Here is a 20,148-nt window from a genome sequence, read left to right on the forward strand (position 1 = left end):
GGAGCTCGGCTCAGCCCTTAGGGCACTTGTTGCTTTGGCAGAGAATCCGGGTCTGAGTCTTGGCATCTGCATGGTGGCCCACAACCATCTGTAACTCCAATCCCAGAGAATCCAATGTCCTCTTGTGGCCCCATAGGCGACATACACACATGGTACACAGATACGCATGTGGGCAAAACACTCAGGCACGTGAAACATAAACATGTAAATAAAATTTTTAAAAAATAGGTTTATTTCAGAAATAGCTGACATTTTTTTTATTATCAGCTCACCTTCAGAGAAAGATCACCTGAGTTCTCTCTGTTATTGTGATGCTATATGCACCTCTTCCAGAATTTGCTTCGGGTCTATTTGTCCCAGCCTCTCATCCGAATCTGGCTTAAGGAGATAGAACTGTATCTCCTTATAGTACAGATGGCAAAAAAAATCAGTTAAACTTTACAGATGTGTGATGTGAATCAGGCCAAATTTTGAAGAAAAGAAAAGATGCATTACGACCATGACACCATATGTGAAAATCAATCATGTTGATTAGTGACTTCTCTTAGCCACGTTAGGTGCTTTTTAATTACTGAGTCATATCATATACCAGTGCACAGAGCTCAAGTTTTGAAATGTTTTGAAGTAACAGTATCAAAGCTGAACTCAGAGAAAAGCAAAGGTCTCAGTAACCAGTGTTGCAAAACAGCATTGCTGTGGGCCTGAACTCCTCTTATTTTGTAACTTGTGCCTTTAGCTTCCAGATGTTCAATTCACGGAAGAGGAAGAAGCAATCAAGCTGAGTCTAACGGAGAACGAGGCCCTGCCTTCGGAAGTTCTAGACCCCATCCTTTCCGAGTGGTGGCTTAAAGAACCAACACGGTGCCTCCATACACAGGGCTATGTTTCTTATTGGTTTATTTCCTTTGGTAAAACTATAGTCCAATTTATACCTATGAACTTGCTCTTATTCACCCATGTAAAGTATACATTAAAACACCTGATGCCAGAGATCCATCCCAAAAATGATTAAATCAGAATCTGCTGAGGTTTTAGTCCAGGACCCAGGCAGGCGCTGGTTTGTTTGTTTATTTGTTTTTAGATTCTAGGGCATATCTATAATTGAGAATGATCTAACCCCACATACCTTAGTGGTTGCTGGGCTCCCCCCAAAACCCCCCTCCCGTAACCCTGTAATGATTTCAGTCACAATCACTGGGTAGCTGTCCACTCTTAGCCCATCAGCAAATGTCCGAGTTTTTTTTTCTGTCTACTAGACTAATCCCGGAGAGTTACTGAGGGCTAAACTGAGGACAATGACAGAATGAAAGGTACCACGCCTTGCTTCACTCACGATAGTGGGAGGCAGGTAGAGAGCCTCCATGCATCCCGTCTGTCTGACAGCAAGGCCTGGTCATCAAGAGTGGGTTGTTTGCAGCACTAGGGGCCACCACCAATGTTGACTGTGTAATTCACAGATCATTCCTGAAGGACTTCGTTTAAAAAGGGAAGTGAATTAAAACTCGAAGTGTTTGAATGTAGAGGAGAGGACACAGAGGTGTGGACCTGGGAGCTCTTGTCAAACAAGTGGCACCAGGACATCAGGCAAGAAATACGTCCCTCCCTCCCAGGAGGAACTACACGGAAGGCCTTGCGGAAGACAGACACGCACGCAGTGTGGCCAGTTCAGGGAAAACTGCCTAGTAAATAAGAGAGGAGAATTAACATTTGAGAATTAACCTTTGAAGACTAAAGCAGTCAGGTGTTCATAAAAGTCTCATCTCATTTTATTGGGAAGAAAACATACATGTATTCATAAATTTATTCATTTATATATACATGCCAAAAAATTGTTTTAAACCAAGTGTATTACCGCTAAATGTTTGATTTGTAGTTATCTTACATACTTGTATATCCAGGCCACCTGAACATTTTCTAAAGCCTGAGATGGTGGTGCACACCTTTAATCCCTGCACTGAGGAAGCAGAGACAGGCAATCTTTGTGATTTGAGGCCACCCTGGTCAACATAGCAGGTCCCAGGCCAACCAGTGTTAGATAGTGAGACTTTGTCTCAAGGGGGAAAAAAAATCTCAAAAAAAGGGGCTGGCAAGTGGAAGATTAAAGAAGCATCAATATATGCAACTGAAATAATTTTTTAAATAATTCTCTAAGCTACTTATTATACATCTGATAAAGTCAAGATTCATCAACACATGTTAAAATCTTTGCTACATGCAGAGGAATGTGGGAGAATCCCTGGAGCTTTACGGCAGGCAGGGGGAGCAATCTGCAAAGGGACAAGAAGGGAGCTTGGTTCGGACAGATTTCCGTAGCTGGTGCTGAGCCAAGACTTCTTGGAGTCTGACTCCAAGCTCATTTATTTTTTTGCATAGCACGATTTAGGGGAGAAGTTTTCAGATAACAATCAACTCAGCTCTGTGAGTACAACTAAGCTTAAGACACGTTCACAAGATACGTATGACCTCATTCCCTGGGATGGGTTCCCTTCCCCGACAAACGCTGCTCACGATAAGGGAGAATGAGCGATCTGGGATAACACAGAGGTCACCCAGGCTCTAGTACAAATGGCATCTCTCACAAGGATGGGTCTTATGACACAGAAGTCATGCTCACGGCTTTAGGAGGAATGGCCTGGGGTAAGTGAAACATAAATTGTGGAAGAGATGGGCTAGTCTGGCTGCTTGAACAGCGAAAGATGGCCAGGTTGTAAACTACACCCATTCCCAGCATTCCATGCGGAGCAGGATAAACCTCCCTTTCCTTTGGAGTCAAACATCAGCAAGTTTAAATTCCCAGGCTTGTCTGTGTGCCCAAGCACGTTCGCCCTTTCCATCAATACATAGTATGAATAGACGTATAGTACAGTATTTTCATGTTTGGGTTTTTAAGTTATCAGATGAAATAATAACCCGTTATAACACTTTCATACATATGTATAGTTACCGTTTGCTGGCCCTGGTGCCACCTCGTTACCCTCGCTTACCCCTCCCCACCCCCACTGGCTTCTTGCCTCTCACCAGATGGTAGCTCTGCTTCCTTCCGTGTGCTAGCCATAGCATCCCACATTGGCAGCTAAGTGGCCGGGTAGATAGAAAGGGAGCCCTGAATGTCAGAGAAACGAGGGAATGCCTGTCTTTTGAGTGGGGCTTAGCTGTAGTATCTATGATGTTTTAAGCGAATTATGAAAATTTCCATGCAGCTCCACCGGCTTCATACTGGACGGTTTCCCGCGGTACCCCGAGGAGGCCCAGTTTCTAGGAGACCGGGGCTTTTTCCCGGATGCTGCCGTTGTCATACAAGTAGATGATCAAGACATCTTTGATCGCCTCCTTCCTGAGCAAGTTCAGAAGTGGAGATTGAAACAGCGCAAGAAATTAGAAAGGAAAAAGCTCATCAAAGACTTGAAGACAAAGATCAGGGTGCGTATCAGGGTCTCTCTATGTAGACCAGGCTGCCCTTGAACTCAGAGACTGCCTGTCTCGGCCTCCGAGTGCCATGAAGCTTCTCCCCCCCCCCCCCATTGGCTCGGTTTTTTGAGACAGGGTATCTCTGTATGGCTTTGCAGCCTGCCCTGCTCTGTATGTAGCTCTGTAGACCAGGCTGGCCTTGAACTCACAGAGATCCACCTGCCTCTGTCTCCCAAGTGCTGGGATTAAAGGCGTGCGCCACCACCACCCGGCTAGTTGAAGCTTTTCTGATCAACACATTAATGCTTCTCTTCCCAAATCCGTGGTGTCCAGGCCTCCCTCTGTGAGGCACAGGAGCAAACCGAAGGGCGCAAGAGAGGCAGCAAGTGCTGTAAGAGAGCCGGAGCTGCAACGCAGAGGATCTTGGCAGCCGGTGCCCAAGCTCCCTCCCACCACTACCTCTATCCCAGTTCTGCGGTCGCTGGGCTCACACCAGTGCTCTTGTGCTGGCCCACCAGTGGCTTGCCTGGATTGGTCTCTGTACTCTCCAGTCCATCCTTCCAGCTACTCGCAGACCAGCCTTGTACATGTCTGTCTGAATCAAGCGTAGCTTCAGGGTCTGGACACCCAGTCCTGTTCCAAACCCATTTCCTAACGATATATTTTGGCTGCAGTAAATGCAAGCCCTTCGCCTCAGCAGCCACACCAGCTGCTTCCGGGCTTCCTCCTCCGGGAATCTCATGCCCTAGGTGACATCGCACAGACCTCTCTGGATTCCTATTAAATCACCCTGAGTGGAGGCCCCTGCCTGCCTGCCTGCCTGCCTGATACGGTATTTTGAGAAGAAAGTGAAAGAACATACAATGCCCAAGGCAGCGCCCGCCTCTGGCAGGCACGCTGTAATTAGTTAAACTTTGAGCCAACCAGCACCCAAACTCTGGAGACCCTGAAAATAGGGCATGGGCATTCACCCTCCGGCTGCCGTCTCCAACACGCGTGTGCTTTCCCATCTCCAACACGCGTGTGCTTTTGCACAGGTACGGCTGTGCTTTTAAAGACGTGTCCTTACTGTAAGCAAAAGAGATTTCTGTGAAATCGCATGTCCCCCACCCCAAACAAGCAAAGGTACAATCCACCTGGAAGGGAGCTCTAGGACAGAGTGACTGGGCCTCCAGAGCGGCTTATCCCTTGGGTGGGAGATAGCCAGGACAGGAATGCACTCCAGCCATCATCACCATCGTGTGTTTCCCTGGAGCGGGTCCCTACCCTCCCTCCACACGCAAGCCCCAGCTTGAGAAGAGATTTTATTGTTTTTCTAATGTAAACTTGTAAATGCTTCTTCAACAGGAGGATATGATTGCTAAAAGAAGAGCTGAACTTATTTTAGAGAGAGACAGAAAAAGGAGAGGGGACGTAAGTAGATGATATTTCTTTTTTTCTTTTTTTAAGCATAACATTATGATCTCGAGATGCAACGTCTTTTTTTAAATTACCAGTAAAAGAAAATAGAAATTATAGCTAGATTCAAATCAGCAAATGACAAACACATACCCTTGGAAGAAGTCACTGTCACATTCTAGGAAGGAGGGACTGGGCAGCTTCTACCTCCTTCACTCTGCTCCATGAACTTCGTCAGCGACGGGGGCCACTCAAGGTGTCGAGAAAAGGCAACTGCCCAGGAGTGTAACGAGTATGGGTTTTTCCGCCCGCCACCGCTGGTCTTGTCCTGCCACCGCGCCAGCCCCAAATACACAGAGACTCTGTATTTGATACAATACTGTTGGCCCGGTTACTTGTTTCTTATTGGCTAGCTCTGCCTTAATTATTAACCCATTTCTGCTGATCTATGAATTTCTCTTACCGGGGAGCCGGCGGCATACTGCTTTCTCCAGACTCTCCATCTTGGCTCCTCCCTACTACTTCCTATTTCCTCCTTGTCTCCTAGTCCCTCCTATCTTCCTTTCCTATTGGCCAACAGTGCTTTATTATTAACCAGTATGAGAAACATACAGAATGACATCTCCCATCACAGGAGTATGTTAAAATTAGGTGTTTTTATACTCCTCCCTCAGAGCGCCAGGTGGCGACATATTTGCTAATAAACTAGGACATGGGGAGTTAGAATGTAGAAATAATCTGCCCTCCTCCCCAAGGGCTGTCCTCTGGTTAGCAGATTAAAAAATGAACAAACAAAAAAACTAAAAATAACCCTTCCAATACCAAAAAAAAAAGAGAGACGTGGGGGGGTTGTCTAAAGATGCCCCAGATTACTCTCTAAATGGACCCCAGGAGCAGCTTTGACAATTCAATGTAGGATTACAAAGCCATGCCAAGCATGTCTTGCTTTTAAATAAAAAAAAAAAGATGGTGGGGGGTGTTGTTGTTTAAGAGAGGAAACAAAAACTAACACTCACTACTTTCACTACTTTCTGATGATACGAAATCTGCCAGTACTAACAAACAGGGCAAGGGGCCATGCATTGGCCTCCCCTCTCGCGGGGCCTGTGGACAGGTGTAAGAAGTTGAGCAATCCTGGGGAAATAAGCTCTCCCTTTTAACCTTTAGTTTGATTTAAACGTGGCTTCAGTATGATGACGACACCGGCTGTGCAGAACAGGCTCTGGAAAGGCATCATGGCGGACACACTGGCTCTTCTGTGCTAGATAGAGGCAGCGGGAAGGGCCAGTTCTCTCTTCCCGCTATGTGGGCTGATGACTTCCCGTGCATTAACTCGTCCGACACTACCTGTGTGCTAGGTAGTTTCCATTCCACAGTCAGGGAAACTGGTCTTCCAGTTGACAATGCTGCTGGTGCTGCTGGTAGTATTTTATCATCTCCAAGCTGTATTAAATATTATTTCTAAAACTATTTAAAAAAACACACAACATGACAACTATGAGCATGAGTGGCATATAGTATCTTGTCTTTTTGTTTGTGGGACCATCATAGTGTCAGTCTTAAAACCATTAAGTTCTGGGTGTTGGTCATGACATTCTGTTTGTGTTTTTTGTTTTTGGGGTTTTTGGTTTGGTTTGGTTTTGGAGGGTTTGTTTATTTGGTTTGGTTTTTTTTGTTTTGTTTTGTTTTTTTTGTTTTTTGTTTTGTTTTTTGTTTTTTGTTTTTCGTCGAGACAGCTTTGGAGTCTGTCCTGGAACTCACTCTGTAGACCAGGCTAGCCTCAAACTCATAGAGATCCACCTGCCTCTGCCTCCGGAGTCTGGGATTAAAGGTGTGTGCCAACAACTTTCGGCCGGTCATGGCATTCCTACTGCATCATGAAGTGGGAACTCACAGAGATAATAAAAACTCACAAAATCCAGAGACGGGTTGAAACTGCCTCTGGTCCCAGGCTGCCTCTCCGCCATTGGGTCTCCTCTGCCCCATGCAAGAGCCCACCCTTAAAAGCGATCCCATCCATCCGCAGACAGAGGCCGGGACTCTAAGGCAGGCACCGAAAAATATCGGTGTAATGAATTCTCAAAACAGCATCACCATCCAGTATGAGGTCATTACAAAATATCGCTAACAGCGCCGTCTGCCGCAAGCTTCACACAGAGAGTAAAGGGACCATTTCTTCTTCCCTAGGGTGTGTTCAGGGATGATGACGACTTTAGTGACGACGTGTCGGATGAAGAGGATGACATTGAAAACACCCTTGAAGAGGAGTTTCCCAAGGACGAGGAGGAGATGAGTGAGGAAGACGAGGAGCAGGAAGGGGAAGCAATTGAGCGTCTGCGAAGCGAACTGGGGGAGAAGTTTGAGACAAACATAAGTAACCTGCAGATAATACAGGTTCTGGCCCTCCCTTCATCGCCACTTAAAAAGCAACAATCAGGGATGCAAAGAGGGGGCGTGTGTGTGTGTGTGTGTGTGTGTGATATTTCAAAAGAACATTTTAGGGGAGCAGGCCCTTGGTCAGCATCGCCCAACAGTTTCGGAATTCACAGATCAGCATGGACGCCTCCAAGGTCAGAGTGGGGTCATGACCCTAGTGGCAGCCCCTTGTAAAGCTAAAAGATACTTGTCTTGTGTGATTATTTAGTACCAGCTGTATCTATTTGCTGTAACTGAGAAACACTAAATATATCAAGCTTTATAATTTCTCTTATCAGGAAGAATTCGAGAAGTTTCTGATACCAATAATTACAGTTAACGGAGCTAGGAAAATTCACATTGTGCAATATGTACTGAATTTGAAATTGAAACCACTAGTGGAAAATCGGGCAAGCATTTTTGAAAAGTGTTATCCAGTGACGGCACACCTTGCTCATAAAATGCTGGCCTTTACCTACAAATACATGAGCTCGTTTGGCTACTGGGACCCCGTAAAGGTAATGTCAAACAGTTCATATGAAAACCGTCTTGCCCATCTCATCAAGTTGTTTAGGAGAATGCAGTTGTTTTGAAAAGCCGTTAGTACTGTGTAAAGCAGTTACGAAAATACTTGGGGGGGCTGAAATGGAGCCGTCTAACTTGCGTCTTTGCTTTTGCTAAAAGGCACAGAACACAGAACTGACACCCTGCCCCACCTGAGTCTCTTTGCATCCCTAACATTTACTTCCAGTCAGCCAGGAATTCCGTTGCGGTGTAAGAAGGAATGACAGTGCTGGTGGCATTATTGACAAGTCACTGTTCCGCAGTAACGCTCACCGGGAAGCAATGGGACTGTCTCCGTTAGGGTTGCTGTGAGGAGACCCCGTGGCCACAACAGCTCCCATATGAAATCATTTAATCGGGGCTGGCTTACAGTTCAGGGGTTTAGTTCATTTTGTTCATGGTGGCATGTGCAGCATGCATAATAAAAGCGCAGAGACAGATATTGGGGTTAAAGCTGAAGATCAGAAAAGCAAAGCAGCCAAGCTACCAGAGAGTTCTCACCTCTACCAAGGCTCGGACCGAAAGGGGGGACCCTGTCCTCAGGGTGACTGCAGATGAATACACTGTGCCCCTGCCTCCCCGCCTGATACTCCTCTGTAGTGCTGGGATCAAAGGCCTGCGCCACCACCGCCCAGATTTCCATGGCTAACTAGTGTGGCTGCTGGGATCAAAGGCCTGCGCCACCACTGCCTAGCCTGTGTGTCTGACTAGTGTGGCTAGCTTTACACTCTGACCTTCAGGTAAGCTTTATTTGTTCGATCATGAACAAAATATCACCACAGGTGTGCAGGCAGACATGGTGCTGGAGAAGGAGCTGAGAATTCTACACCTTGATCCATAGGCAGCAGCAGGGGTCAATGTCACACTGGGCGTAGCTTGAGCACAGGAGACCTCATACATAGTCCACCCCTGACACTGACACACTTCCTCCAACAAGACCACACACCTCCTAACAGCGCCACTCCCTGTGGGGGGGGGGCTTTACCTTTCACACCACACAGTGACTAAACTGTTTCACACATACTCTGCCGTCTTCAGGAAAGACATGCATGTTTCTCTAGTGCTGTAGAAAGATCTTTGAACCTAACATCAATTAATTATCCACTCTTCCTACCCCGTTCCCCCATTCCATACCCATAACTTAGGCTGTCTTTGGTGGGTGTTTTATATTTCAGGGCTGTTGTTAATGGTGTGATAGGACTTCACCTGTTACAGAAACATGAGAGAAACCCCTCTATACTAAAAGATGATCCATCAATACCACCTGTATTGCCCATTTCAGATAGTATAGTAAAACTTGAGATGGGGCAGGTTAACCAGCATAATTTATTTTTGAGCAGTTCTAAAGGCCTCCCATCCAAGTACTAACCAGGCCCAATCCTGCTTAGCTTCAAGACCAAGGACATTCAGGGTGGTATTGCCATAGACCAATGGTTCTTCAGGATGGTATTGCCGTAGACTAATGGTTCTTCAGGATGGTATTGCCATACACCAATGGTTCTTCAGGGTGGTATTGCCATACACCAATGGTTCTTCAGGGTGGTATTGCCATAGACCAATGGTTCTTCAGGGTGGTATTGCCCTAGACTAATGGTTCTTCAGGGTGGTATTGCCATAGACTAAATGTTCTTCAGGGTGGTATTGCCGTAGACCAATGTTCTTCAGAGTGGTATTGCCATAGACCAATGGTTCTTCAGGGTGGTATTGCCATAGACTAAATGTTCTTCAGGGTGGTATGGCCATAGACTAATGGTTCTTCAGGGTGGTATTGCCGTAGACCAATGTTCTTCAGGGTGGTATTGCCGTAGACCAATGGTTCTAAAGGTTAGATGTGTTCCTAGAGGCAATAGATCAATGTGTTGACAGACGGTGCCTCCTCACCTTGTCTGACAGTTGACCTTCTCACAGGGTCCCTCATGTGGAGCTTTCTCTGTACATATCCATTGTGTTTCTAGCCCCTGTTTTAAGGACTCCAGCCTTTTACTTATCCTTATGACCTCATTTTACCTTAATCACCCCCATAAAGGTCCCATCTCCATATGCAGTCACATTGGTAACAAGAGTTCCAACGTAAGGACTGTAAGGGACAGGAGCAATGCGATCCACAGCATCGCTGTAGAAGTGGATATGTTTGCGAGGATAAATTAGTTCACTAATAAGTGTAATAATCTATACCGTCTGTGAAAACCATTCAACATAAGCATGAGACATCATGAAGGAAATAGACTGTAATTGTCATAAGCTAAAAACCAACCAGAAAACATTACACCTTCATTTTGCATACAGTTACTTTGTTAACTTTTGTAACTAGAATTGTTTGACTATGTAAGAAAAAAATACGTTCTTATATTTTACAGATTTTTCAAGTATGTTGAAGGAAATGCTTTATAAATTAAATCTAACTTGTGAACTCAATCATATTACAGCTAAGCGAAGGAGAGACGATCAAGCCTGTGGAGAATGCGGAGAACCCTCTTCACGCTGTAATCCATCGTCAGTATATTTATTTTTTATCCAGTAAACAAACTAAGGAAAAATTTATGATGAACCCAATCAAATACATCCGGCAACCCAAACCCAAACCTACTATGCCTGTAAGGATTATGATTGTGGGGCCTCCCAAGTCGGGAAAAACTACAGGTGAGGGGCTCTGAAACCACGCCCCCAGGAGTGCCTTGAGATTAACGTGTCCAAACCATTTCTTAAAGCTTAAAAAGGAAATCCTGGTAGACCCAGTGCTGGGCTTTTCTTCTGTGCAGACTTCTTATTGCTGCTCCAGTCCCATTCTTTGTCATTAATTCACTTCGGTTTTTCATGGCCTCTTGGGTAAAATGTGGTAGGTTATATGGGTCCATAAATTCACTCATTTCATCTAGATTTATAATTCACTGATTAAGGAGGGGGTCTCTGCAACCTCCATGGCCGGCAGAAAGATGATCTGTGGGAAGCAAGACGGTGGTAGTTCAGTTCAACACAACTCAGTAGCTGGGGTTAGTCCAAACTTCCGGCGTCTGACCCCAATTAGTCTATTTTAGGTATAGTTAAACACAGCACAATTCTGGCGGTAATTAACCAATCCCATGTGCATAATAAAGTATACATGAATCTCTTTGACGAACAAAGTAAACTAAACACAGGTTCAGGCTTGACTACAACAAAATTCACTGTGAAGGCTATAAAGATGGGTTCTGCAGATTGACTTGAACAAGAAAAGCTTATGATAAAGTCTGGGGAAAGATCTGCTGTGGTGTCCAGCCACACAGATAGTGCAAAAGTCACCAGGCCATTAACCACATGGGCAGATAACAAGGTGTGCATCCCTTCCCTCGAAGGAAAACCCTGTGTGCTTAACATTCAGGTTCTGGTGTTTATCCATGCCTCCTACAGTATATAGATTTTCATATCACTCCCTAATTATCTATGAATTACCGGGGATCTGTTGCACTATTCAGTTTCACCCTTAATTTTATTTATTTGGGCCTCTCCACCTTCTGCTTATTTTCTCTAAAGGTTTGTCGTTTTTGTTTATCTTTTTGAACAACCAACCCTTTGTGTTATTGTTCCTTTGTGTTGTTTAGTTTCTGTTTTGTTTATTTCTGCCTTGGTTTTTGTTATTTCTTTCCATCTGCTGGTGTAGTTTATTCCTATTTTTTTTAAGAGTGAGATAAACATTAGATTGTTCAATTGATAGCTCTGGTTTTAAAGTGTAAATACTCATAACTACAAATTTTTCTTACAGTACGGATTGTGTGTGTGTGTGTGTGTGTGTGTGTTGTTTTGTTTGTTTTGGGTTTTGTTTTTTTTTTTGTTTGTTTGTTTTATTTTAGCTTCTGCTTTCATTTCATTTCCCACCGGTTCTAGTAGCTGTATTTCCATTTGCATGTGATCTGCAGCTTCTTCATGTTCTCCTTCAGTGACACACCATTCACTCAAAGCCTGGCTTAGTCTCCACGTGTTTGTATAATGTATGTAGCTGTTCCTCCTCTAATTTCTAATGGTTTCCCTTCTGACCTGAGACACTGGGAGTTATTTCTGGTTTTGCATTTGTTAAGAGCTGCTTTGCAGCCTCATACATATCTATTTTGGAAAACCTTGGATGTGCCTCAGTTGGTCTCTGTTAAGTCCATTCTCCCTATAGCAGTGGTTCTCAACCTGTGGGTCACAACCCCTTTGAGGATCCCATATTAGATATTTACATCATATTTCATAAAAGTAGTAACATTACAGTCATGAAGTAGCAACAAAAATAGTTTTATGGTTGTCTTAGGGGTTCGATTGCTGTGAAGAGACACCATGACCACAGCAGCTCTTATAAAGGAAAACATCTAATTGGGGTGCTCACTTACAGCTCAGAGGTTCAGTCCATCATCATCAAGGCAGGATGCAGGCAGACTTGGTGCTGGAGAAGAGGCTGAGAGCTCCACATCTTCATCTTCAGGCTTCATGTAGAGAAATGACTTGAGCTTGCTCAAAGCCCACCCCCACAGTGACACACTTCTTCCCATAAGGCCACACCCACTACAACAAGCCACACCTCCTAACAGTGCCACTTCTTATGGGGGGGGGGGCATTGTCTTCCAAACTGCCACACAGGGGCCACCACAACACGAGGAACTGTATTAAAAGATGACAGCTCTAGGAAGGTTGAGAATCGCTGATCTATAGCATACTTTTAACCCTGTTGTTAGTTTGTTGTTGTTTTGTTTTTTTGGTTGTCTTTTTCTTTTTCTTCTCCTAGATGATTTATTATCTATTGGCGACAGCAAGCTACTATTGTTGCACTGGAACCAGTTTTTCCCGTTTTGTCGGTAGTGTTTATTTTTTGGAAGTGGTGCTCTGACATTATGTGCAATCCTTGTATCTCCTTGACGGATTAGTTGCTTTCTTATCACTGTGACAATTACTTGGCAGAAGCACCTCCAGAAAGAAAAGGTTGGCTTTGGCTCACAGTTTAGGGCGTCCAGTCCATGCTAGTGAGGGAGGTGCTTAGAGCTGCCATGACTCCACATCTCAGCAGGTCAGGAAGCTCAGGGCTCAGACTAAAAGCAGGACGGGGTGATGATTTGAAAAGTTCTGTCCCCAGTGACCCCAAATATTCAATAACTTCCCAAACAGTGCCAGCAGCTGGTGACCAAATGTTTGAGTCTATTCCTTTTATTTTTTTTTAAAAAAGTAGTTATTTGAAAATTTAATGCAATGTGCATCGGTTACATTCAGACCCACCCCTGCCCCCATTCCCTACCCTCCCAGCTTAATGCTGTTGTAGATTATCCAGAAGAAAAGACTATTCCTGGATGTGGAAGTCTTTACTAGCCAGTCTGTTTTCATTTTGACTGGTGGAGACGTTTATGTGCTGTGCGTCCATCATGGAGTGGGTTGAGCCCAGATCTGTTACTGTAGTTGGAGTTTCTTGTTCTGCCTTGTTCCATAGCCGTTTAGCCCCAAGTAAGCACACAGACACTTATATTAACTGTAAACTGTTTGGCCAATGGTTCAGGCTTCTTACTGGCTCGCTCTCTCTTAATGATACCCATTTCTATTAATCTAAGTATTTCCACGTGGTCTCATCTTACTGGAGACACTTGCTCCCTTAGCAGCTGCATGGCATCTCTCTCGAGACTTCTCTCCAGAATTTTCCTTGTCTCCTGTCTCTCCCAAGCCAGAAAATGCCCACCGCATCCTACCTTTCCTGTAGCTGCGTGGCGTCTCTCTGGCGTCTTCTCTCTGCCTCCTCTTCCCAGAATCCTCCTGGTCTGGAGGCCCCGCCTATCCTTCCTGCCTGGCTACTGGCCAATCAGTGTTTTATTCAACAACCAATAAGAGAAACACATATACAGAAGGGCATCCCCCATCATGTTACAGTGCATAGCGTACCTTTTATCAAATGTGACATGACTAATTTGGCTTGAGGGAGGCCTGTTTGGTCAGATATGAATATAGTGTTACTCTTGCATGCTTTCAGATTCCATTGCTTAGAATATTGTTTTCCATCCTTTCGGTCTGTGCACACCTTTGCTGGTGAGTGAGTTTCTTGCAGTCAACAAATTGTTGGGACTTGTTTTAGTCCAATCAGTCAACCTGTGCCTTTGAAAGGCACGTGACACTCCTACCCAGTTTTGTTTCCTTTATAGTTATTTTGAATAACCTGTGTCCATTTCTGCTTTATTGATGCTAGAGTTGGGATGCTTCCCTGAACTGCAAGCGTCCAATGTGTTTCTAATTCTCGTCTGTCTGCTCTACCTATTTAATGACTTCTACCTAGTCTATCCAATGACTTCCATCTATTCTATTTCATGACCTCTATCTATTCAATGATCTAGTCTAGTCTAGTGGGCTTTGGTTACCCTCAGCTATAAAGTTTTTTTTTTCATGCCACCCAAATATCAAATAAACTCACAGGAAAAAAAATTCTGTCCCCTAAGCTATAAACCTCTATTAAATTATAAAGCGGGGGAAGGGGAGGGGGCTAGACAATGGCTCAACAGTTAAGAGCACTGGTTTCTTTCCTGGAGGACCAGGGTTCGATCCCTAGCACCCACATGGCAGCTCTAGTCATCTATACTCCAGTCTCAGGAGACATGCAAACATGTGTCTGACCTCTACAGGTACTGCACACACATGATGCACGGACACATACAGGCAGAGCACTCTGTGTGTGTGTGTGTGTGTGTGTGTGTGTGTGTGTGTGTGTATAAAATGAAAAATGTCAAGTGTGCCTTTACAGTTTTTAAAAGACTATTTCCCAGAATGTTGACTGAGACCCATACTCAGTCTAGGGTTTGCTATCCTCACTGCAGCATGGAATTTGCAGGTGGATTGGGGGATGGTGCCATTCTATCAAGTGGGATCATTATGTTGTTTTCTTTGACAGCACACTGAACACCAAGTGCACATAGGATTACTGAAATGCCTCCCCCAAATTTGCTACATCATGCAGAAAACAAATTGCTTAAGCATTGGTTTGGTTATAAAAAGAAAAAGAAAACAGATGGGGACTGGAGAGATGGCTCAGCAGTTAAGAGTGCTGACTGCTCTTTCTGAGGACCTGAGTTCAATTCCCAGCATCTACACAACAGCTCACAACTGTCTGTAACGCCAAGAACTGACACCCTCACACAGACATACACACAGGCAAAACATCAACACACATAAAATAAGAATTATTTTTAAAAAGGAGAAAAGAAGAAACCCATTTGGTTCATTAACCAGATTCCAAAGTCACAAACCTGAAATACTGCCAACAACTTTGACAATTGTGTGAGGAATATGAAGATTCGCTTGCAATTGGTGCCATTAGCCAGAATCTGAAAGTAGGGTTCACTGACGGATGTGCGAATTGAAATGGGCTTTATGTTTTATGTTTTCCAGTTGCCAAAAAGCTCACAAGTGAATATGGCTTAAAACGTTTGTCAATAGGAGATGCCTTGCGTAGCATGTTAAGCAATCACCCAGATACGGAGCTGTCACTCATGATAAATTGGCACCTTCACAAAGGAATGACAGTGCCTGATGCTCTTGCTATTCAGGCTTTAGATATTTCCCTCATGGAAAGTGTGTGCAACACTATAGGGTAAGTGAGCTGGGCAGAAGAAAGGGGAGAGTAAATAAAAAGGTCTTGTAGACAGACGTGTTTGCTGTGTCTGTAAAGGGAAGAGAACGATCTACTTCTCAGACTGAGCACTTGCATGGAAACATTGTCTTTTTCTGTCAAGACTCATGGCTTGAACTCATGGCAGATTAGCCCACAGACCTCATTACTCCAGCTGTAGCAACTCCTGCACAGTCCATAGACGAGGCCAGTAGTTCTTACTCCTCCACAAACGAGGAAGAGCCCTTCTCAGTCCCACACACATGTTCCTCTCAGGCCCAGGTCCCCTTACAGGAAGCATCCCTCCAGTGATTCCCAAATCACACGAGAACACTGACTACTTGGTTCCGTCTTCAGTTCACTGTCCGTTACAGCCATCGGTCACAGTGAACCCTCATGCTCTTTGGTCTTGAGTCCAGGTCACTGCCTTCCCAGATGAGGGCAACTTTGGTTGAGTCACAGGTGTATTTGGTCTTACTTCCAGGACAAAGGCTGCTCATCTACCCTAGGTTCATTTCCCCAATCCTGAGAGCCACTCAAATGACCCTTCCCAGGGTAAAGAAGTAACTACTTTCTGTTTAAAAGGAAATTGTCGCTCTCCTACAGACTTCTACCTGAGGTGGCTGTGGTATTTATCATCTCTGTTGGGAGACTCCTAGCTAGAGCCTGCACTTTGTTGAAGAGCATAGGTGATTGTGCTCTGCCACTCAAGACATATAAGTCTTACTGATGGCCACCAGACACATGGCCAGCTTGTGCCTTGTCTATGAGGCCACTCTCGGCATTTCTGGATTCTTTTACATTTTCATTTCCTTTCAGTTTGACAGGCAGTCTTGTCATCTCAGATCATTGCTCTGTAATTCTCATATCTCCTGCTCACAGGCATGTGTGGTGGCCCTCACAAACTCCCCATTTGTGCATGCATTAATAACACCAGGAATACACAGTTTGCAAGGTATAGTGGGTGTGCCTGTCAGATTCCACCAACACCTGCTTGTGTGGTGCTGAGCACGTAGACGTGTGGACGTGGACCTCCTGCCTCCGCTTTCAAAGCTGTGCGCGTGTGTACTGCCTACCTCATGGTGGCCTAAGGGTGACTACGGGTTAGGATGTAGAGACAAAGAAGAAAAAAGACAAAACAAACATCAGCATCATAAGGGAAAGCCTAGGGAAACTCAAAGGCAGAGATTTGTTCTGGAAGACGCAAGGGAATCATGGGAGAAAAGGCATGAGGAATTTTTGTTTTTCTGTCTGCCTGTCAGTGTGGTCATTGATGGCTACCCTGTGACCACAAACCAGAAGAATCTCTTGGAGGAGAGGTCAATCATTCCCATGATCATCTTTGAGTTGGATGTGCCGTCCAAGGAGATTTTCAAAAGGTTGCTTTTAGAACGGAAGATGGAGCAAAGGTAATCCTCATGAGGGAACTGTGGGGAGGAACGGGGTGACCGTGGCCATCTGTACAGGGGGTGTCGCGGGCCTTCAACAGCTTCTCTGCCCCTTCTCCGCTTCCTCCTCAGTACGCCTTATCCACTGCACAACAGCACACAGATTATCGCCTATAAGAATGCCAAGTACCGTAAAAATGTCAGTGAGATCAGGCAATTTTATCAAGAACAACATCAAAACTGGCATGTGATTGATGGATTTCACAGTAAGTGGTGGGTATGGAACGAAGTCATTAAAGACATCCAACAGATGAATAAGTACATACAGATATACATGGAAAGAATAAAGGAAGGTAAGAAAGCTTTATTATGTATATGTGTGTACATTTGTGCGTGCAGGTTCGTGTGTGTGTGTGTGTGTGTGTGTGTGTGTGTGTGTGTACAGGTGAGTATGACAGCCAGAGGACCACATCAGGTGTCTAAAGAGAGGGAGGTACAGAAGCCCAGCAGGACATTATCAGACCGAATGATGCATCCACAGCTCCATGTGCAACACAATCTCAAGAGTTACCTGGGGAGATCTTGACCTTATCACACACAGTTTGACCTCCTGGGCCTCTTTTAAAATCTTAGCAGAAGCTTCCACAACCCTATAAGTCCCTCATTAGTCATGCCTGAAATAGTGGCATTGCTAGGCTAATCATTCATTTACTGTCTACCTGTGTCAGGCTGGCCTCGAACCCTGGCTTCCTGACTGCCAGGGTTACCGCTCTGCACCACCACACCCAGCAGGTAGCCTGGTCTTCTGAGGGAACAAGCCTTTTAAGAGGCAAGGAAGCTGAGACTACCAGCATGACAGAAAACCTGGCCTTTTGGAATTGTGTTCGTTTCTTAGGGCTGCTAGGCAAACAGTGGATTGAATGACAGAAGTGTATCGTGTCATAATTCAAGAGGCTAGAAGTTCAAAATGAAGGCGTTGGCAGCTGCTTTCTCTGAGGACATTGTGGGAGGACCTGCTCCGTGCCTCCCTCTCTGAATCCGGAGTAGCCAATAGTCATTGGCTTGCGGAGTCACCACCACAACCCTGTCCCTGTCTGCACACCATGCTCTTTCTCTATCACATCCTGCTCCTCTGTGCCTTTGTCCATCTGCCTCAGCTCTCAAACAAGGCTGCATTCACAGGGGCTACGAGTACTTGAATGTCTCTCTTGAGAAGACGCAGTTCAGCCCACAAAACTAAATAGTCCTGAGGTATAGATCATGTTTGCTTGTTTGTTTGCTTGCTTGTTTGTTTGTGTTTGTTCCAGGCAGGATCTCACTATGTAGTCCTGGCTCGTCTTTAACATCTTTAACGTACAGAGATCCACCTGCCTCTAGCTCCAGTGCTCTGGGATTAAAGGCGTGTACTTTTGGTATATCCTTTTTCACTAGAAACAAACACACACATTCAGAGGGAAGCTATGCTAAGCTATGCACGGCACAGGGAATGGGCCCACAACAGTACCGGAGATATGACGGGGCAGCCCAGCCTGTGCCCTGCAGAGACACTCACGATAAAATGGCCCGGTGGGACCAATCAGACTCATGTCCAATCGGTGACAATCAGTTAGTCAGTGGCACAAGCAGACTTATGTTCAAATTAATGGAGTAATTAGGAAAATTAGGTAGCAAGTATGGACATCACCCTGTCTCAGGCAAGCAATGCTGCTCCAGGGACCCCTGGCCTCTGAGAGATACAAAGAAAGCTGTCAGATTCTGTCGGTTGCTACTCTGAACTCCTCTGAGTGGACCAGGACCTAATGAGGTGGCCACCGTTCACGGCTGGTATCCAATTTTGTGGAGCTCAGAAGTAGAGTGAAAGTGTCTAATTCACTTTTGTTGACTCAGTTGAGTCACAGGCTTTTCCACTTGCAAAATGCTGTACTCTAGCAGTGTACAACTTGAGGACCTTTCTGGCAATGGTTCTGAGGTCTCACTGATCATTGCTTGCTTTCAGGAGGTCAGTGGAAAATGACAGCCAATAAGACAATGTCCCTCAATGTCCACCTCATTGAGGGAGGGCTATGATTGCTGGACGGGCAGTTAGTATAAGAGCTGTGTAGACAACACTTGTTAGAAAATAGATGTATGTGTGTGCCTGTTCATACAGACGCATGTATATGTAACTATTGTGTGTATGTGTGTATATATATGCATATGGTATATGCATATATAACTATTATTTGTTACACGTATATAGTTAATGATATCTAAAAACTAGAATGAAAATGTACAACAAAGAGAAATATTTAAGTAAACCACATATACAATTTTAGTTACATGCATAAGTTCAGAGTCATATACTGCTGTTTTATATATTTGTGTAATAGAACACAAGGAATTGGGTGGCTGGGCATGGCAGAACACCACTTTAGTCTCAACACCCAGAAAACTGAAGAGGTGGACCGTGAGGTCAGGGCCGCCTGGGATGCACAGAAGCAGAACATGTCTCCTTGGACACAAAAACAAACCAAGATGAAACATATCGAAAGAACTGGGTCAACAGAGAAAGTTGCCAAAGGCAAATGTATCGATATATATGTGTGTATGTATAGAAAAAAGACTAAAAAGGACATAAATGCAGCGGTGAGCACCTCTTATGATGGGTAGGAGGCTGAGAGGGTGCAGACATAGAGAATAATTTTTGTTTTGTTTGATTGCTTCCTTTTGAGACAGGTTCTCACTATGTAGCCCAGGCTGGCACACAATTAGTGGCAATCCCTCTGCCTCAGCCTCAAGAACACTGGATTTTAGGTGTCAACCACCGTATGCATTCATAGTGACTTTACTTTTTACTCTGTTGTTTGGAATGTAATTTTAGAATGTAATATAGTGGTGTCTAACTAAAATTACTGTAATTTTTGATCATTGCACTTCCTGTGAAATATGTAATAATTGATATGTTATTAACAGGGAAGGCTGCGTGCATTGACAAATTATGTATCACTCCGGAAGAGCTGATTTCTCGCCTGGGAGAGTTTGGACAGTTCTGCCCTGTCAGCCTAGCGGAATCTTACGAATTAATTGATTGTTCTGTAACTAAAAGCTTGGAATTTGCTGCAGAGTTCAGGGGACACTATTATAAAATGAGTTCTCAGGAAAATCTAAATGTAAGTTTGCCCCTTATGTAGGTGTTTATCAAGGAAAGAAAAGTGACTTATCTTGATGAGAAGAACAGGCACCCTTGGAAACAACCCAGAAAACTGGGACCAATAAAACCATCATTGGAACCCATGACTCTGGGATCAGTGAGAAACTCAAAGGGCCGCCCTGAGGCTTCCCCATCCCCCAGACACATTTAGGAGGCTTTGGCCAGTGGTGGGAAAGCCAGCAGCTGAGTCTCACCAA

At 44.7% G+C, this 20,148-nt stretch overlaps 1 protein-coding gene across 1 annotated transcript in view; it reads left to right on the plus strand.

The window, feature by feature from the left end:
• Positions 1-20,148, plus strand: part of Ak9 (adenylate kinase 9) — a 77,175-nt gene that overhangs the window by 49,397 nt on the left and 7,630 nt on the right. The window contains exons 25-34 of the mRNA XM_051175566.1: positions 737-861; positions 3,201-3,420; positions 4,756-4,821; positions 6,994-7,200; positions 7,521-7,739; positions 10,212-10,425; positions 15,154-15,355; positions 16,636-16,782; positions 16,894-17,114; positions 19,714-19,910. Coding sequence (XP_051031523.1) covers positions 737-861; positions 3,201-3,420; positions 4,756-4,821; positions 6,994-7,200; positions 7,521-7,739; positions 10,212-10,425; positions 15,154-15,355; positions 16,636-16,782; positions 16,894-17,114; positions 19,714-19,910 — 1,818 coding nt within the window. The remainder of the gene's footprint in view (positions 1-736; positions 862-3,200; positions 3,421-4,755; positions 4,822-6,993; positions 7,201-7,520; positions 7,740-10,211; positions 10,426-15,153; positions 15,356-16,635; positions 16,783-16,893; positions 17,115-19,713; positions 19,911-20,148) is intronic.

The sequence above is a fragment of the Phodopus roborovskii genome, unplaced genomic scaffold, assembly GCF_943737965.1.
Source record: "Phodopus roborovskii unplaced genomic scaffold, PHOROB, whole genome shotgun sequence".
Lineage (NCBI taxonomy): Eukaryota > Metazoa > Chordata > Mammalia > Rodentia > Cricetidae > Phodopus > Phodopus roborovskii.